Raw genomic sequence first — 18,211 nt, 5'->3', positions numbered from 1 at the left:
GTTTACAGCTCAAAAAAAATGTTTAAGTGGGCATTACTTCTTTAATGGATTTTTTGATGGTCCGCCAGCCCACATTATTATGTATGAAACTCAGTCAGATTTATTTAATTTACTGTGTTCCGGGACTGAATGTCCCGGAACGCCATTCTGGATTGTTCTGGCCCACTTTAACGCCTGTCACAATGGAATGTGAGGCATGAAAAGCATGAGAAGAAATAGGAATCACAGCATTGTTGGTGTGTGCCAAATAATTGTTTAATAGGTAGATATATGATTTTTATTTTTGTGGGTCTAGAGAAAGCCATACATATGCATGATCAGAAAAGTGTATAGTCATATTGACGTGTATTATGAGGCTGTTCATCTTGTTTTTCAACTTATTAGGCATTTCAATGCAGTTAAGTAAGTTACTTAAGTAAGTTACTTACTTAACTGTAAGTAAGTAAGTTACTTAATTAACTTACTTTAAATTTCGCCCCACCTAAATCCCAGGAAAAAACAAAACAAAATAAAAACAAGGACATAACTTCTGACATGAACCTGAGACAGTGGGATTACATGGTCAGTGCAATCATACTGGTTGCAAACCCCTAAACCAACATGACATCCCAGCGTCATTTCTTAAACATCATGCAAACCAGAAACCTGATATCCTTAATGTGGGTAAGGAATACCTGGTTAACACTAGATTTCTGCTTGAGAAATCAAGATCTCTGAAAATATGCATCTATGCATGATAAAGACTGTCAGATATAGTAATTAAAGTAAAGCAGCAGCAAAGAGGTGTGAAATCCTAATAGCCCAAACAGTTTGATCTTTTAAGTCCCGATCCTGTGGGCTGTTGTTAACAGAAAATCTTCAGAAAATCCTCAGAAATAAATGCAAATGAACCAATTTTGTATAATCAGAAGGTTAACAAAAACAAAAACTTGTATAATCATGAAATAATACAAACACAAAATGTACTCAATGCACAATTATTGGCACCCTTCACTAGTATTTGGTTGCAGAACCTTTGGCAACAATGACAGCCCCTAAACGTTTCTTGCAACCATCTATAAGCTTCTTGCACCTGTCTGCTGGTAGTTTCTGCCGGTAGTTTCTGGTACATGTTCATGCTCTTTTACGTTTGCAGGAGTCCTTTTTTTTTGCAGTAGCAGTTTCTTTTCCTTTCAAAAGGTTTTGTTGGGTTTTAGGTCAGGATTCAGTCCATTTATCAGTCCATCTCTTTTCCTTTTTTCAAACATTCTTTTGCTGGCTGTGTGTGTGCTGCTGGGTCATTCTTTCACTGTTGACCACCACCTCAAACCTTTTTTTCTGACACTGGTTACACATTTTCTCTAAAAGGTAACTAAATTGCCTTCTTAATCTTCGATTTCATCATGCGTGTTTAGATTCAGTGTCTCTTCAGGCAGCAAAGCACTCAGCATGAACAGCATGATTCAACCTTCTCAATGTTTACCTAGGGTGTTTTGGTCTTTTGCTTCATTTCATCGTCTATAAACAAACTGATGCACTGCATTCCCAAAAAGCTCTACTCAAGTTTCATCTGTCTATAAACCATTATCCCAGAAAGACTGTGACTTATCTATGAGAGTTTTTGCAAACATTAGTCCTGCCTTTTTGTGCCTTGCTTTCAGTAGTGGTGTCCTCCTTGGCCTCCACCCAAGGTAGCTCTACTTGGTTTAGTGTACGGCGTATGATACAAGCTGAAACCACCACTCCAGATTGCTCCAGTTCAGCCTGAAGCTCTTTAGATGCTTGCCTGGTGTTTTTTCCACAACCCGCATCACATCCTGGAAGTATCCTAATGGTTTTATGACTGTGAAACAATGAAAGCACTTTTTTGTTGTTGCTTTTCAGTAACTTTGTACATTTTATTAAATATTCTGATTATACAAAAATTAGTTAATTTTGCATTTATTTCTGAAGATATTCTAAATGCTGTATATAAAATCCAGGGGTGCCAACAATTTCAACCAGGACTGTATGCATTTACATAGACCTAGATTATATGTAGAACTTGTGCTAGCAGTTTTGCCCTACTTTCAGTGTTTACATTAAGCTACGCCAATTGCCTCTCTATTCGGCATAACAGTAGTACTGAGCCTCATCTCAGAATGAAAGTAAATTAAAAAAATACAGAATTATTTTTTGAAATATGTCAGTACAGGGGAACATGTATGTTTAATCCCTTGAAGTGAATTACTTTCCGAGTTTGCTGTTGTTGCAATCTGAAAACATAAGAAACTGTAACTGAAATGATTAGAGGAACAGATGAAGAGGAGGAGGACTACAGAGCCCAAAAAAAGAGATTTTGTCATCTTTTCTGTTTTTTCTAATATTCAGCATCATGTTGGAATCTCTGTCTTCAGCAGCTGCTTTGTCTTTGTTGTAGTTGGAAACATAAGCAACCTGGTTTTTGTCTAGACCTGTGTGTGTTTACATGTGTGTGTACACCTACAGTGTATGCTTATGTGTGACTGTGGGAGAGAGGAACAGAGAGAGAGAGTTAGAACCGGCTATCACTTAATCTTTCCATCCCACCATATTTTTCCTCCAATTCTCTGTCTCTTCCTCCACTACACAATAACCCTCTTTCATAAAAGGAGAGAACACTTTTAATCTGATCTTCAAATAAACAGACTTCTCCTGCATTAGTGTCATCTTTTCCCTCATCATGTCTGAGAGCGTGTACCAACATGTCAATTTGTAATATATGATATCATTCTTGGTCTTACAAAATACACCTTTATTTTATTGACATATTTAGAATGTAGACATTTTATAATCAACAAGTTGATAAGCTATTAGATGGTCAGGGTTTAGGTTTTAGGTCTTCTAGTGGTCAGAAATCCATTAATGCACCTTTTAATGCATTTAAACCCAAACTTCAAATCTTCATTGTTACATGCTCATAGTGCATTTGCCTCTTTCTACTGTCTTCTATTCTCGCCCCCCCTCCCTCTATGGTTGAGTATTTGGACAGCGCTGCAGTCAAACAGGAACCCTTACTACCACCGGAAAACAGCCTTCTCAGGAATCATGTGGGTCATAATCAGAGCGAGCAGTCAGATACTATTGTTGCATGGAGATCAGGGTAGAGCTGTTTACTGTTGCCACTGTGGATTTAGCACAGACTGTGGTCACCTTACTGAATATCTAACAAGAGAATTAGTACCAAAATGATCTCTTTAAAATAATAATTGTATAGAGTATGTACTATAGATTAAATGTTGTGATTAAAAAGTTTTGTTTTTTTTCCCAATCATACAAGAAATCGGCATCATTTACCATTTGGTACTGACAGGAGTAATGCAATACGTATGCTGATGGGCACTAATCAAACTGTAACTTTGAAGTAACACTGCCAGTTAAACTTAAAATAAAGAAGGCAAAGGGAAAAAAACATTTGAATATTATATTTAAATATTTGATAATGAGTTGTTCCTCAAGCTGTCTCACCTCCAAACCCAGTTAGTTTTAATGGGTTTTTGCAGCTGTGAGTAACCTAAAGTAAGATGTTCATTTTGAATGAACAGCTCACCATACTGTACAACTTTGACAGATAAGAATAGTAATATTAATAAGTACTATTTAATAAAAATTATGTTAATTATATTGATGAGATATTTTTAGTAACGGTCAGAATTTAGATATACCCAAATTTTCACAACCCTTTGAAATGTGATGAGGTCTGGCACTTTGTGTAGCCTATATACATAGTGGCAGGCTTCACAGAGCTCTAATTAAAGGTCAACAAGTCAAACTGTTCTGAAAGCAGAGTGAAGAAAAGTATAATTAATACATTGCAGCTCTAACTTTCAAATAAACTTTGTAAGACAAATGAAGTTTTGAGAGTATACTCTGGAATATTTGCATTTACAGTGTCTTTAAAAAAGGTTTTTTGCCCCCTTGGACGTTTTCATGTTTTATTATATCACAAAATGGAATCAGAGTAATATCAAAGTGATCACAGTTTGAAATGATCTAAATTAGTTACAAATATAAAATATTTATATTCACCCCCTTGAATAGTACACACCTAAATCATCAATGGTGCAGCGAACTAGTTTTAGAAGTCACATAATTAGTAAATGGTGATCGCCTGTGTGTACAAGGGCTTTCAGTGGATTGTACTACAAATACCTGAATCTGGAAGGGAGAACTTTTACTGACTCAGTACCATGGCAAAACCTACACCATGAAGACCAAGAGAAGATCTGAAAATCACATGTCAGAGGATGAATACAAGAACCTTTCCAAGTCCCTGAACATCTGTCGGAATACAGTTAAATTAGCGTTTATGAAATGTAAAGAGTGGCACAGCTGTAAATCTGCCTATAGAGTAGTTTGTCCTAAATAACTGAGTGAGTGAGCAAGACGGAGACGAGCGAGGGAGTGCACCAAGAGACCTGTGACAACTCCAAAGGGGTTCAAGTTTCCGAGGTTCAGACTGGAGAGACTGTACATACAACAGTTGGAAAGGTGCTTCACCTGCCACAGCTTTATGTTGTCCGTTGGGTTGCATCATCATCAGTTATTTAACTCTCAAAATTTCACTCCCTCAAAAATCAAAATTCTCTGGTATTTTCCCTTAAATTTTAAAAATTAATGAGACAGACAGTATCACACCATTTTTACTGTTTCTGAATGTTTGCTGTAAGACTACTATAACTGTAAGGAGGCAGTTGTGAGTGATGCTGTTTGACAGTTATGTGTGAATGCTCTGTCTAGGGTCATTTATGGCAATTAACTGCTTCAGAAAAATAGAGAAGCAATTTGTGCTAGATTAGATCATTCAACTTTCAGCCACTGAAGCAAGTTGTTGAGTGTAGATGCAATTATAGGCCTATATGACATTGCACAAAAAAATATTTGCAAAGTTTTTCCAAGCTTTTGCATTTTAGTCACTGCATTCTGCACAAATATACTGTATAAACAGTACAATAAGTATTCTTTGGTTCTTCCAGGTGACCATCGAGGTGGTAGACAAGACCCAGACAGAGATGGAGGTGGAGATGGACCTGGCCAAGGAGGGTCAGCGTAATGACTGGTCAGTATCATCCTCAGAGTGGGCCAACAGCTACAAGAACATGTTCTGGCCACTGTTCTGGGACTACCCTGAGCAGTCAGAGAACGGGCTGGGAAGAGCCAGTTTGGAGGAGAAGTTTGAGGACTACAACTTTGACCCAGAGGAACTCATCCTCAGTGGAGTGGGGGGAGACTGGGGGCAGCACTGGAACAAAGACTGGCATGCCAAGGATAATTACGGTAAGAATATTTCTCAAAGTGTGAACGCATAAAGTGCTCTGTGTTGGACCGTCAGGTTTCGAGAAAGAGAATAAAGATGCTGATGTAGAGATCAGTAGGGCCGCTGGCCTCCACATCAATGATTTGAATTATCAGTCATCAAGCCCCCCAATCAATTCAAATTTTGTCATTAGAATGACTGCAGTCTTTTCTAGAACTGGTCTATGTAGTTGGTCGAACTGGTGTTGCTATACCTAGCTGTCCAAGATGGCGGACCTGCTCAACCAATTATTCAGGGATACAATGGTGACCCTTGTCCGCCCACTTCTTGCCAAAAAGAAAATCCATTGGCGAGCTAGCAGGTGAAGGTTTTGCAAGCTGGAGATCAATGATAGTAGTTGTACGTCCTGGAATAAAAGTCATGTGCAGGATTCTGCTATCGCTCAAAGCATTTTCTCCTCGCAAGCTACAATATTGCTCGTGCGAGCAGGGATATTCTGCATAGTGTGCGCTCACAAAAATATGATTCCTGTGCTGTCCCTCCCCTCCTCAAACGTGGATTTAATTGGCGCTTGCAAATTTTGGCAGTATATTGCTGTCATACACTAGTTTTACATAGGACCACTGTAAATCAGCAAATGTGCAATATTCTCAGGTGTAATATCTCAGCTGCTTTTTTATCACATTGTATTGGTTTATATCTTAGAGAGAGAGAGAGAGAGAAAGATATTATATTTTATCCATATATGTTGCAATTTAAATTAGTTTGAACTCTTTTGTATTTTTAATTGCTGTTTATGTGTGAGCAAAACGTCTGGATTGCTATTCAATGTTGTTGTAATTTGTGGAATGGCAATTAAAGAATCTACAGTCTTAGATCTAAATGGAGCCACCGTGTGCGTGTGCGTGTGCGCGCGTGTGTGGGTGTGTGTGGGGGTGTGTGTGTGTGTCTGTGTGTGTGTGTGGGTGTGTGTGTAGAGGGTAGGGGTCACATAGGGTCACAAACACACAGACACACTCACATAGGATACCAACTTTGCAGTCCCTCTCAGTGCTAAAAAGCATTTTAGCATCTTTCAGCTAATTGTTTTGGTTTAACAGCCCACAACTTTTATTGTTTTGGTTCAGTCTCACCACTCTCATCTACCTCATTTCCATCAGAATCAGGCAGCTGTTTTCAGGGAAAAGGCTCTGATAGGACCCACTCTACACTACCTGCTAAGCAGTAAACAGTTAAAGGCTAAAGGGTGAACATAGTGGAGCATTTAACAGGTAAAGGGCCAGATCAGGAGTTGGTAGACGCCAAAAACAAAACTAAAAGAGAGTTGATATTGGAAATCAATGCTAATGTGTTGCTTCATGTCTGCTGGATGTGTAAATAACAAGTGCTTGCTAACAAGTGTGCCACTTCATGAGGTGATGATATGACAATGTTGTGTTAGTTCCACTGCACCCAGGTGGGCACAAAATCTGCTAATGCAGCTTTAACTTGGAAAATATTCAGGGTCTCAGTCCCACTAAAAGGAAAAGGGAAGAGGTAGTGAACTCACTGTTGTCCAGCCAGACAGTCTGTGTGACTTTTCACTATGTCAGTACACACACCACCATTTATGTGTCTGAGCTTACAACTGTCTGATGTAAATATTGCAGTCTGTTTATGCACGCACACAAATTCATGTGCTCACATTCCAACTGATTATTTTCACTCTCATAAACAAACACCAGCTGGCCATGCTCCCTGACTGATCATTACCATGATTATGACTTTCCTGAAAAGCATGCAACATTCATTTAGTGGCAGTGAATCATTAACTTCTGTGAGGAAACAGGTCTGAAAAGAACAGTTCCAGATCTTTGAGTCTAACACAAGCATTTCTGCAGAGATTAGGTCAGAATGGTCAAGAGATCTTATAGTATTGTCACTAACTGTTTTCAAAAGACTTTATTTTACTCTTCACACCTTTTTACAAATAATTGATTATTGCATTTCCCATTCATACGCGATCTAACAATGTTATTTTGAGCTTTTTATTGCAGGAATACCTTTGATATACAGTTTGATTTTAACGTAAAAAGGAAGTATTCATTCAGCTGCAGCATCATTGATACTTAATTCAGTTTGTACTCATCTGAAAGCTGTCTTTTTAAGTTCTCTCCCTCTCCTTACCCCCCTGCAAGCATTGTTTAAAAACAGAAGAGCATGTCAGAGGTCCCATACTGTCATTACCCGGCTCTTTTCAGCCGCTCCTTAATTGCATAACACACATACACCAGCTGGGCGAGGAATTCATAAAGCTAACTTCAAAGCCCACACTTAATATACTAAAACTCCATAGTTTTGCTTTTCTCCCCTCTTTGCTGTCACCCCTTCATCCATCTTTTCCCGTGTTTTTCAGAATACGAAGAGGAGTGGAGCCACTGGGCTTCCTGCAGCGTTACCTGTGGACATGGCACCCAGAAACGCACCCGTTCCTGTGGCTACGCATGCACTGCGACTGAGTCACGCACTTGTGACCTGGAGAATTGTGCCAGTATGAAGCAGAAATTTTTGTTGTGGCATGACTGTATAATTTTGACTTTTTTAACAGCTATTAACCACTTTTTAATGAAGGTATTTAATAGCAAAAGTAACATAAAATTTGACCTCATCAGTCTAAAACCTAAAAATTAGCTCTCTCTATTTGCAGATCTGACAAGAAGTGTAAATCTAAATCTCTTTTCGGTTTTTAGTTGAGTTACCAAGTTAGTGGAATAAGGAACAAGTTAGTTTTTTGGACTAGCAAAGTAGCAGGTACAGAGCCACCATTCTTTGATTTTGATTAGCAATATTTGAAGTTGTTTCAAAATAAGTTTGATTGTGCCACTAGTGAAGTAATATCACACCAGGCCTGGGTGTCAACCACACCGCTGGGCTCTTATGTCAAGGCCAAACTTTGATTGTATTACATTTGAAGACAGCCTTAAGACTACCAAAAGAATACTCAAGACTAAACACCTTGCAGCCTATGCATAAAACAGACTACCAGTTACAAATAAACAACAGGCTTCCTCAATGTAGTCTTTGTAACACTGACCAGAAAAGAGGTGAAACCTCATGGAATTAAACAAAATGACTGACAAAAATAAATAAGCAATTGAATTAGCAGTAGGTGCAATATGTATAGACAGACTACATGATAAGCTGCATTAATCAAATAGCATGTATATGTATATCATATGTATACAATCAACATCAGAATGAAGTCCATTTTATTCTTTCTCAGTCCGGTGGCCTGGCCATGTCCACGAAGTATTGAAACACTGAGTGTACACGCAGACAAACATATGTATGTAGACTCCTGATGTTGTATAAATAGATCATCTGCATGCAAGGCAGAGGACACAGGGATATACCAGCAGTACAGACACCACAGAGGCTCATCCCCACAAACACACACACACACACAAAAAAAGAAAAAAAAGAGAATATGCACTCCGTAGTGCACACACAACACAACGCTGTTCCCTTCTGGCGGGTGAAATGTAACCCATCAGTGAAGTTGTTGTTGTACTCACCTATTTAATTTAATCAAGTCCATGTAAATGTGACCTTTTTACTGACATATACCAAGATATAGTTATGCTAACCTTAACCACAACCCAGAATGTTATCTTTAATTTTATTGCATTGCTATATAGGGCTTAACAGTGATTAACTGATTTGTTGATGGACAGAAAATTAATTAGCACATATTTTGATAATGGATTAATGGTTGGTTTAAGTTCTTTTCTCTAGCAAAATGCAAAGATTTGTTAATTCCGGCCATTGAGTTGTGAAGATTTTCTGCCTTGTGTTTTATAGTATCGTAAACTGAATATCTTGCAAGAGGCTAAAACCAAGTTAAAAAACAGAGTGTTTCATACCTGGTATGCTTGCTTAAATAGACTTACCTAGAATTCCTATTTCGTCCACTAATGTGTGCGTAAAATGCTAGTATGTGTGTTCATGTTTGTGAAAACCACTTTAAGACAAGTCCTTTTCTTTCTGTCTGCTTCTGTCATGTAGACACTTTGATTTCAGTGACTGTGCTGACACCCATCCAGACCACCAATGGCACAGATTTCCTGGACACACGTAAGTATGGAGTGTGTGTGTTTGTGTATTGTGTATATTGATCCATGCATGGATCCATCCATGTTTTGGATGTACACATAAGTGTGTGTATACGTGTATATGTGTGTAAACGTGTGGGTATACGTGTATATGTGTATATGTGTGTGTATACATATGTGTGGGTATACGTGTATATGTGTGGGTATACGTGTATATGTGTGGGTATACGTGTATATGTATGTGTGGGTATACGTGTATATGTGTGTGTGGGTATACGTGTATATGTATGTGTGTGTATAGGTGTATAGGTGTGTGTGTATATGTGTGTGTGTATACGTGTATATATGTGTGTGTGTGTGTGTACGTGTATATATGTGTGTGGACTTGTACATATGTGTGTGTATATGTGTGTATATATGTGTGTGGACATGTGTATGTATATGTGTGTGGACATGTGTGTGTATACGTGTATACATGTGTGTATGTATGTATGTATGTCTATATACATATAGACACACATATACATACAATATTCCTACATATATGTACACCCACATATATATATCTGTGTATATATGTGTGTGAATGTGTGTATGCATGTATATGTGTATATGTGTATAGGTGTGTACATATGTGTGTGTATACGTGTATATATGTGTGTGGACCTGTACATATGTGTGTGTATATATGTGTGTGGACCTGTACATATGTGTGTGTATATATGTGTGTGGACTTGTACATATATGTGTGTGTGTGTGCGTGTATATGTGTGGGTTTGTTTGTGTGTGCGTGTATATGTGTGGGTTTGTACGTGTATGTATATGTCTTTGGTTTGTGTCTATAATGTGTATATATGTGTTAATGTATATATTTATGTGTGTGTATGTATGTGTGAGTGTGTATGTGTTTGTATATATTTGTGTTTTATCTATATATATATTTATTTGTGTGTGTGTGTGTGTGTGTGTGTTTTTGTGTGTTTGTGTGTTTATATATATTTGTATGTGTGTATGTGTGTGTGTGTTTGTGTGTGTGTGTGTGTGTGTGTATATGTGTGTGTTTATGTGCGTGTGTGGGTTTGTGTTTGTATGTGTGCGTGTATGTGCGTGCGTGTATATGTGTGGGTTTGTGTTTGTATGTGTGTGTGTGTGTGTGTGTGTGTGTGTGTGTATAATTGTGTGTGTATATACTTGTGGTTATATGTGTGGTCATGTGTGTGCATGTATATATTTATATATGTATATTAATGTGTGTGTGTATACAAATCTGCTACTCATGAAATATTTTTTTAAGAATACTCAAAGGTCATTTCATTGCAAAATGCAAACTGAAGAATTTTAAGCCTTTCTTTGAGAAATCCTAACACCCCCACCCCCACCCAACCTTTCCAGATGTAGACACCTGCGAGAAGTGGCTAAGCTGTAAAAATGACTTCCTCCAGAAGTACCTGCACCAAGTGCTCACAGAGCTCCCCAGCTGCCCCTGCTCCTACCCCTCTGAGGCTGTTTACAGTGCTATCAACATCCAGGATACCAGACTTCAAAAGACCTACCGCTGGAGGGACGCAAGCGGACCCAAAGAACGCTTGGACATCTACAAACCATCAGCCAGATTCTGCATTCGCTCAATGCTGTCGTATGACAGCACAACGTTAGCAGCACAGCACTGCTGCTATGATGATCAGATGAGACTAATAACACGAGGAAAAGGAGCAGGAGCACCAAATTTAATCAGCACAGAGTTTTCACCAGAACTGCATTACAAGGTGGATGTATTGCCTTGGATCCTGTGCAAAGGGGACTGGAGTCGGTTTCACTCAGTAAGACCACCCAATAATGGGCATGAGTGTGCAGATAATCCCCCAGAACAAGTTTTTCAGACGGAACTTAAAGAAGCCAGGGAGTACTGACACTGTGGATGTGTGGAGTCACAACAAGAAGGGAGGATGACAAGAGACTGACATGGTTTTTTAATTCAAAGCGCCATTTCTCATGTCATTACAATTCTGAACGAGCACAAAAAAACTAAACTACAATTTAATACAATGTTTCTTTGGTCCAACAACAAAGACGGGTGAAGCTTTATTATACTTATATGTAGACTTTTTGTTCAGAAATGAAATAAAACTGGTTAATATGTTCTATTTTCAGCTAATCCCCGTCCATGTATGTTGCTGCTACTCTGTTGGGATGTGCTGAGCTGAATGTCTGATGGCATGTATGTGCACCGTGTATGTGTATGGGTGTATGTGGGATAAGCTTATTTATTGGCCCCTGAACTATTTTATATCGGATCTATTGTCCCATGAAAGGAATTCCTGTCAAGCTGCTAAACAGTGAATAAAGTCAAACGGACATTGGACTATAAATTGTTTACATGTTCATCTTTACAAAAAATCTGACAGAAAAATTTACCAGTGCTAGGAATATTCTTCTTGTTCACATTTTCCACACAATGCATGCTTCCACAACAGGAGAACATACAGTTTTATGTTCCATAAAATGCAAAGTAAAAACATGAGGTAACATTTGCTACCATCAATGTTACCAAATGCACTGCATTAACATTAGTGTTGGAAACTGAAGACATCACATTCCTACATCATACACGCTGAACACTGCTGAGCTATATGATTACATTTTAAGATGTTAATATGTCGAATAGGATTCCTGTATAATCTTACTCTCTGCCATCCAAACTGACATGCAGATTTTACATCCCATTGAAAACTGATAGTATGAGTATATAGCTGAAGTGAAACTGGAACTTCCTGGTTCTGTTTCATAAATAAAATCGTATTAATATTTGTAATAATGCAAGTGACTTAAGATCCAGCCCTGGCCTGAAACATCAAACACATTTCGTGGCTAGATATTATGACTATGGATGAGGGAAGTACCGTAGCCATGCTGCCTTGCTGGTAAATTTTCATGGGAGCTGAATGTAAATGGCTGCATTTATATAGTTCTTTTTTTTTTTTAATCCAAAGCATTTTACAGTTTGCCACTAATTGGAACACACACCCCAAACCAATTTCTGGCTCCAGTGTTACTTTTTTTTTGTTGGTTTTTTTGTTTTAACTTTAGGTTTAACCTTGCCATGTGTTTGCTGTTCAAGCACGTCAAATGTCAAGTTCGTTATGTTAACAAAAGATACATGAAGATAATGATCTATGTTTGCTGACTACAGAAATCCTTTATTTTATTAACATTACGTCATTATGTCCTATGTAGTGTGAATTTTACCTATTTTTAGATTTAGTCTTAATCCTAGTCCTGAGATCAAATGTCCATGTTAGTTTTAGACATGTTTAGTCAACTTCATCCTTTTCATTTTTAGTAAATTTTTATTTGACTAAAATTAAACATTTTAGTCAAGACCAAGAATGAGCATTTCAAACTTCAGCAAACTGCTTTCAAATAAGATTTTATCCAAGTGACTTTCGGGCTAAATGAAAATAAGCCACTGTAAATAAACTGTATCTTTCTCCGAATAAGGTGGTTTAAATACCGTGCAGTCACTCTAGCGTGATACCATGCTCCAGTGTTTCCCAATCCTTTGAAACTATTATCTGTACGCTGTCATCTCCAGTGTATGAAGCCGACTTCAGATCAACGTAACCTAATAAAGTTACTGTGTTGATTTAAATTTATCCTCATCTCCTTTTGTGTTAGTGCTTGTTTGCACTTGTGATGAAGTAATTTCCTGCAAAGTTGAACCTCAAGTGTTCTGAGAGAAGGTCTGAAAGACCAGAGTGTGAAAGAAAAGGGGATAAGTGAGACGGTGTTGATGGAGGAAAATTACACTGATTGATGTATGTGTATGTGAGTGAGTGATTTTGACTAAAATGCTAAGTTTAATTGACAGAAATAATTGCAGTTTCCCTCTCACTTTCACTGTTGTATGTTTTATTTGACAGTGAATGGAAAATGAAAGTTAAGTTAAGAAGAATGTGTGAGCAGGAGCCACAGGAAGTTGTCACCTTAATGCACTCAAGACGCATTGAGGACGATTTGAGATCCAATAACTCAGACCACATTCGGATCTGGTCTGGGTCGCATAAGGCCACATTCCCTTAGGAGTATGAACTCAAATGTGTCCAGGGTCACAATGAAAGACCGCCTACTCAACTGACATCCTCTGCTAAGTGAGAGTATGTACCTATTCGCAAACAAATGCAAGTCATAGAAATCGTGTAAGATGGCTTTGTCCGTGATGTCTGAAAATTTAGAAAACCCTTAGAGACATATTAAGAGTGCGTCTCGGGCAATTTGGTTTGCCTGGAACATACCAAGGAATAGACCCAGTCTGTATAAGTTTGGTTTCTTCTTCTTCTTTTACCGTCTGGCAGATTAGGCACTGGAAGTGCCTTGCTGCCTTCCGCTAGTTTAAAAACAACAACGTGGTTGGTCTTCGCAAACAGAAATCATGTATGTGTTTATTTGCATATAGAGTGGGGAGGTGAGATCCGTTCACAAGTGGTCACTCAAAATGTACGTGAAGACGCATTTTAATGCCATGTTTGAACTGATGTAGTTAGAGCTCTCCACTTGTGATTGGATCATCTAAGACGCATGTTAATGTCAGGTATGAACAGGAACTCTAATGTTGACTACCACATACACACTTACACAAGGACAAGCCGAGGGGAAGGGGTGTTGGGGGTGTGTCTATCAACTTAGACAAAAACACAGCGATGGAGAGGATGATTATTACAGAAAGTTTGCTAGCCTGTCCACAAAGTCTCAAAAAACATGTTAGGTTTGTTTGCTTTCTCTCTTTCTGTTTGTCAATCTGTCAGTCTAGTCTGTCTGAATATGACAAGACACAGGAATCCTCTCTTGGCTGTCAATGTGTTGTCTTTGAGTACCACATGACATGAAATGCTAAAAAACACAGAAACATGATCAGATATGACTGGTATATACATTATTTCTCTTACATAAACATACAGTCCTCGTTGAAATTATTGCTACCCCTGAATTTTATATACAGAATTTAGAATATCTTCACACATAAATGCAAATTAAACAATTTTGTATAATCAAAATATTTTTAAAAATGTTGGTACAGAACAACAACCAAAAAAAAAAAGCTTTCATATAGTGAAATAAAAAATACAGACATACGCTTGGCACAATTGGCACCCTTTTGATGAATTTAAATTGGTTCCTCAAATGAAGCAACACTCACCTGTGCTTAATTTTTCAGTTTTCAAATTACCTTATCTAACAAATGAATGATGGTTTTACTGCATAAGAAGGGGTTAATTGTTTCCAGTTTATTTTTTCACAATGGTGAAGACGAGAAAGTTGTCTGAGAGCATCAGAAATGCTATCATGAAAAAACATAAAAATTCCAAAGGTTACAAGGCAATCGCCAAAGATCTTGAAATCCCTGTCTCAACAAGGAGAAATCTGGAGTGGTGGTTTCAGCCTGTAAAGCCAAGGAAGACACCTTGATTGAAAGAAATGCACAAAAAGGCAAGACAAATATTTGCAGAACCTTTCATAGACAAGCCACAGTCTCACTGGGATAATGTTCTATGGAAAGAGGAAACCAAAGTAGAACTCTTTGGGAATGCAGTGCATACGTTTGTTTATAGGCGACAAAATGAAGCCCATAAGGAAAATAACAACCTACTTACAGTAAAACATGGTGGATATATATCATGCTGTGGGATTGCTTTGTTACCTCTGTTAATGGAGGCATTGAATATATCAAAGGAGTGATGAAATCAGAAGGTTATCGAGGCATTTTAGTGCGAAATGTGTTTAACTGGTGTCAAAAAACTAGGTTTGAGGTGAAGGTCTTGGGTCTTTCAGCAGGACAATGACCCAAAGCACACATCCAGCAGCACAAAAGAATTGTTAAAAAGGAAAGGATTGATTGTTTTAAACCTGCCAGCATTGATTCCTGACCAAAATTCCATAGAAAACCTTTGGGGGAAAGAGGAAAAAAGGATTCCTGCAAACTGAAAAGAGTTTGAACTCATAGCAATGGAAGAGTGGCTGAAAATGCCAGCAGACAGGTGCAAGAAGCTTCTACATGGCTACAAGAAACGTTTTCGAGGCTGTCATTGTTGCCAAAGGTTCTGCAACCAAATATTAGTGAAGGGTTTCATTAATTTTGTCTGGGGTACATTTTGTGTTTGTATTATATCACTATTATGCAAGTTTATGTTCAGTAACCTTGGACATTTATCAAAATATAGTGATTACACAAAATGGGTTCATTCACATTTTTTTCTGAAGATATTCTAAATTCTGTACTTAAAATTCGGTAGTGCCAATAATTTCAACCAAAACTGTAAACGGTACACATACACACAGTGTTTACAGTGTGACTTCACAGATTCCAGTTCATCAGGTCACCAACCACAATACAGCTCAGCAATACTGGAAGACAACTCTGCTTTTCTGTTTAAACACAACTAAAATCCTACAACTCTGTCTGATTGGAAAACTCTCTGGTTATATTGAATGTAGGGTTAGTTCAATGAGTGGACAGAAGGTTAAAGATTTTCAGTATGGATTGAGTTTTACGATATACTGAAATGGTTTCTGCCTAAAAAAGTCAGACTTGTGGGCTCATTGAGTTAGTTCAGCCTGATCAGTTCGATGTTGGAACTATTTAGATGATGGCATGACTCTCAGATCATTGCCAACTTACTGTATCAGTAGGAGCAAAAGTTAAAGGTTGTTGAAGCTTCTCTGGTGTGTTAGCAAGGAGCAGCCACAGTGTTAATCACAGGCTAGCAGCTGTGTTTTGGCTCTGAGTGACCTGGGAATATCGAATTCACCCCATCATATTAATATTGTTATCTTATCACATTCATAACATTTTCCCTTGTTCCCGTATCACTTTTTTTTATACAATGGTGTTGCCAGATCAGACATTCAGTGTGTTTACATGCATTGAAGTAACCCGGTTAAAGTCAGGCAAAAAAAGCAGCATCTTCTATCCCTGTTAAAGTTCAAATAAGTAAATAAAGGAAGGGATGAGAGAGAAATCAGATTACTGACCTGCTGCATGTTTACACAGATCTACAATAAATGACCAGGTTACTGCAGTGCACGTAAAGCAGTTCTCAGATTACCTGCATAACATTATTTCTCTGAGTAACCTAGTTATTTAAAAGCATGTAAATGCACTGTTTCAGCAACAGTTACCAGCGCTTGTATGATGAACATTAGATGTATAGCTAATCTCTCCAATAATACTCGAATTATGTAATCCGACTTTTAAAACAGAAATAGCTCATTATCAGATGACTGTGTTCAAAATAAAATGACCACACTTTGATAGTATCTAACATTTGCTCTGGTTATGTTTTGTCCTGCCCCCTGACAATAGCTAATCATTCAAGCCAATTTAAGTTTTGATTTCTTTGCTTGTGGCTTCAAATTGCTGCCCTCCAGCCTACTGGAATTAACACCGATTTATACAGGGAATCTTTCAAAATATGCCTATACATCATATTAAATCTGGAAAATTATCTAAAATAAAGGTCTTCAACCTTTTCAAAACCTTATCAAGTGGGGACCTATGTTCAGATGATATAGACCCGTTACAGTCAGTGCCAATCTAGCGCCTTTGTTGCTAGATTTACTGACTTTTCACACCCCTTTAGCAAGGTTTCTTCACAAAAGCACCTAATGACAAATCTAGCGATTTTTTGGGCAAACCGGTCACCAATATTGCCCCGTGAGTGCAAAGGTCGGCTTTCCCTCCACAGGCACACCTTTCTATGCGTCAAATTCAATTGACCACACGGCACCTTGACATAGATGTGAATGAGCTTCTGAATTTTGTCTGTCTGTGATCATTTCACAAGTAAATAAACCTGAAATCACAGCACAGCCGTTTTCGTTAACTTATGTATATGGTGATTTGTCAGAAGATATTGCGGCTATAAAATAAGGATTTTAGCAGTTTAGTGTGTGTGTGTGTGTGTGTGTGTGTGTGTGTGTGTGTGTGTGTGTGTGTGTGTGTGTGTGTGTGTGTGTGTGTTTGTGGAGTGTGTCTGTGTGACACTTTAGCCTTTGACTGATATCAGAACTCTCCAGGAGCTCTAGTTCATTCAGTTGTTTCCCTGCAGTCTCATTTGTTTTCCTCATGAATGCTTGCTCATGTTGAAAAATGTTCACCATCCCTGCTGAATTTGTGTTTATTCGCATCCTCATGTGTCATTTGTGTTTACATGCAATCATTCCGCATCTAAGATTTCTTTTGCATTTAGTCTGAACACACTTTACAGTCCAGATAGCTGTACATCAGTTTCCTAACCTGCTTGATACCTAAGTGGCTATTAGCAGCCCATATTCAGAAATTTGAAATATTTTAAAGGGAAATATTTTCTGAATATTATTCCACCTTCACTTGTCAAATGTGTATAATTAAAGCAAAAACGTCATTTGAAATGTGTGAAACCTTTAGAGCTAATCAGTTACTTCACAAATCTTAGATATGGTTTAAAACACTCTGAGCTCTTGGTGTTAATCTAGTTCATGCAGGTGTGACTGGTGTAACCAGAGCGATCTGTTGATCTGTGGTCTGTACAGTTACAGTTAAGAGAATAACACTCTAATGTTGTAAATTTGAATCCAACTTTTGCCTTTTCAAATTACACTGAATTCTAAAGTACTACAAACTTATTTCAGTATTTTCCTTTAGGTACTTTGCTAATGTAGGTACATTTATACTGTTGCCAACTTAATTTCCATTCAAGATGCATCTGAATGACAAGAAGAAGTCATTACTGTGTGTACAGACACATGCGCAGTTTAGGTGAGTGCCTCCTAGACTTTCTGGATCTGTGCAGAGTAGGGAGCTTCTGCAGGCCAGTGCTCACAGGCAACAGTT

The 18,211-nt window shown here is 38.0% G+C and overlaps 1 protein-coding gene across 1 annotated transcript in view; it reads left to right on the top strand.

Moving 5' to 3' along the window:
* The window catches only part of ism2a (isthmin 2a), a 26,987-nt gene extending 14,031 nt beyond the window's left edge, over positions 1-12,956 (top strand). The window contains exons 3-6 of the mRNA XM_040138157.1: positions 4,974-5,274; positions 7,650-7,784; positions 9,299-9,367; positions 10,738-12,956. Coding sequence (XP_039994091.1) covers positions 4,974-5,274; positions 7,650-7,784; positions 9,299-9,367; positions 10,738-11,255 — 1,023 coding nt within the window. The 3' untranslated portion in view covers positions 11,256-12,956. The remainder of the gene's footprint in view (positions 1-4,973; positions 5,275-7,649; positions 7,785-9,298; positions 9,368-10,737) is intronic.
* Positions 12,957-18,211: the final 5,255 nt, after the last annotated feature.

Source organism: Xiphias gladius, chromosome 10, assembly GCF_016859285.1.
Source record: "Xiphias gladius isolate SHS-SW01 ecotype Sanya breed wild chromosome 10, ASM1685928v1, whole genome shotgun sequence".
Lineage (NCBI taxonomy): Eukaryota > Metazoa > Chordata > Actinopteri > Istiophoriformes > Xiphiidae > Xiphias > Xiphias gladius.
Note: the sequence above shows the minus strand (reverse complement) of the source record. Positions and strands in the feature narration are given on the sequence as shown.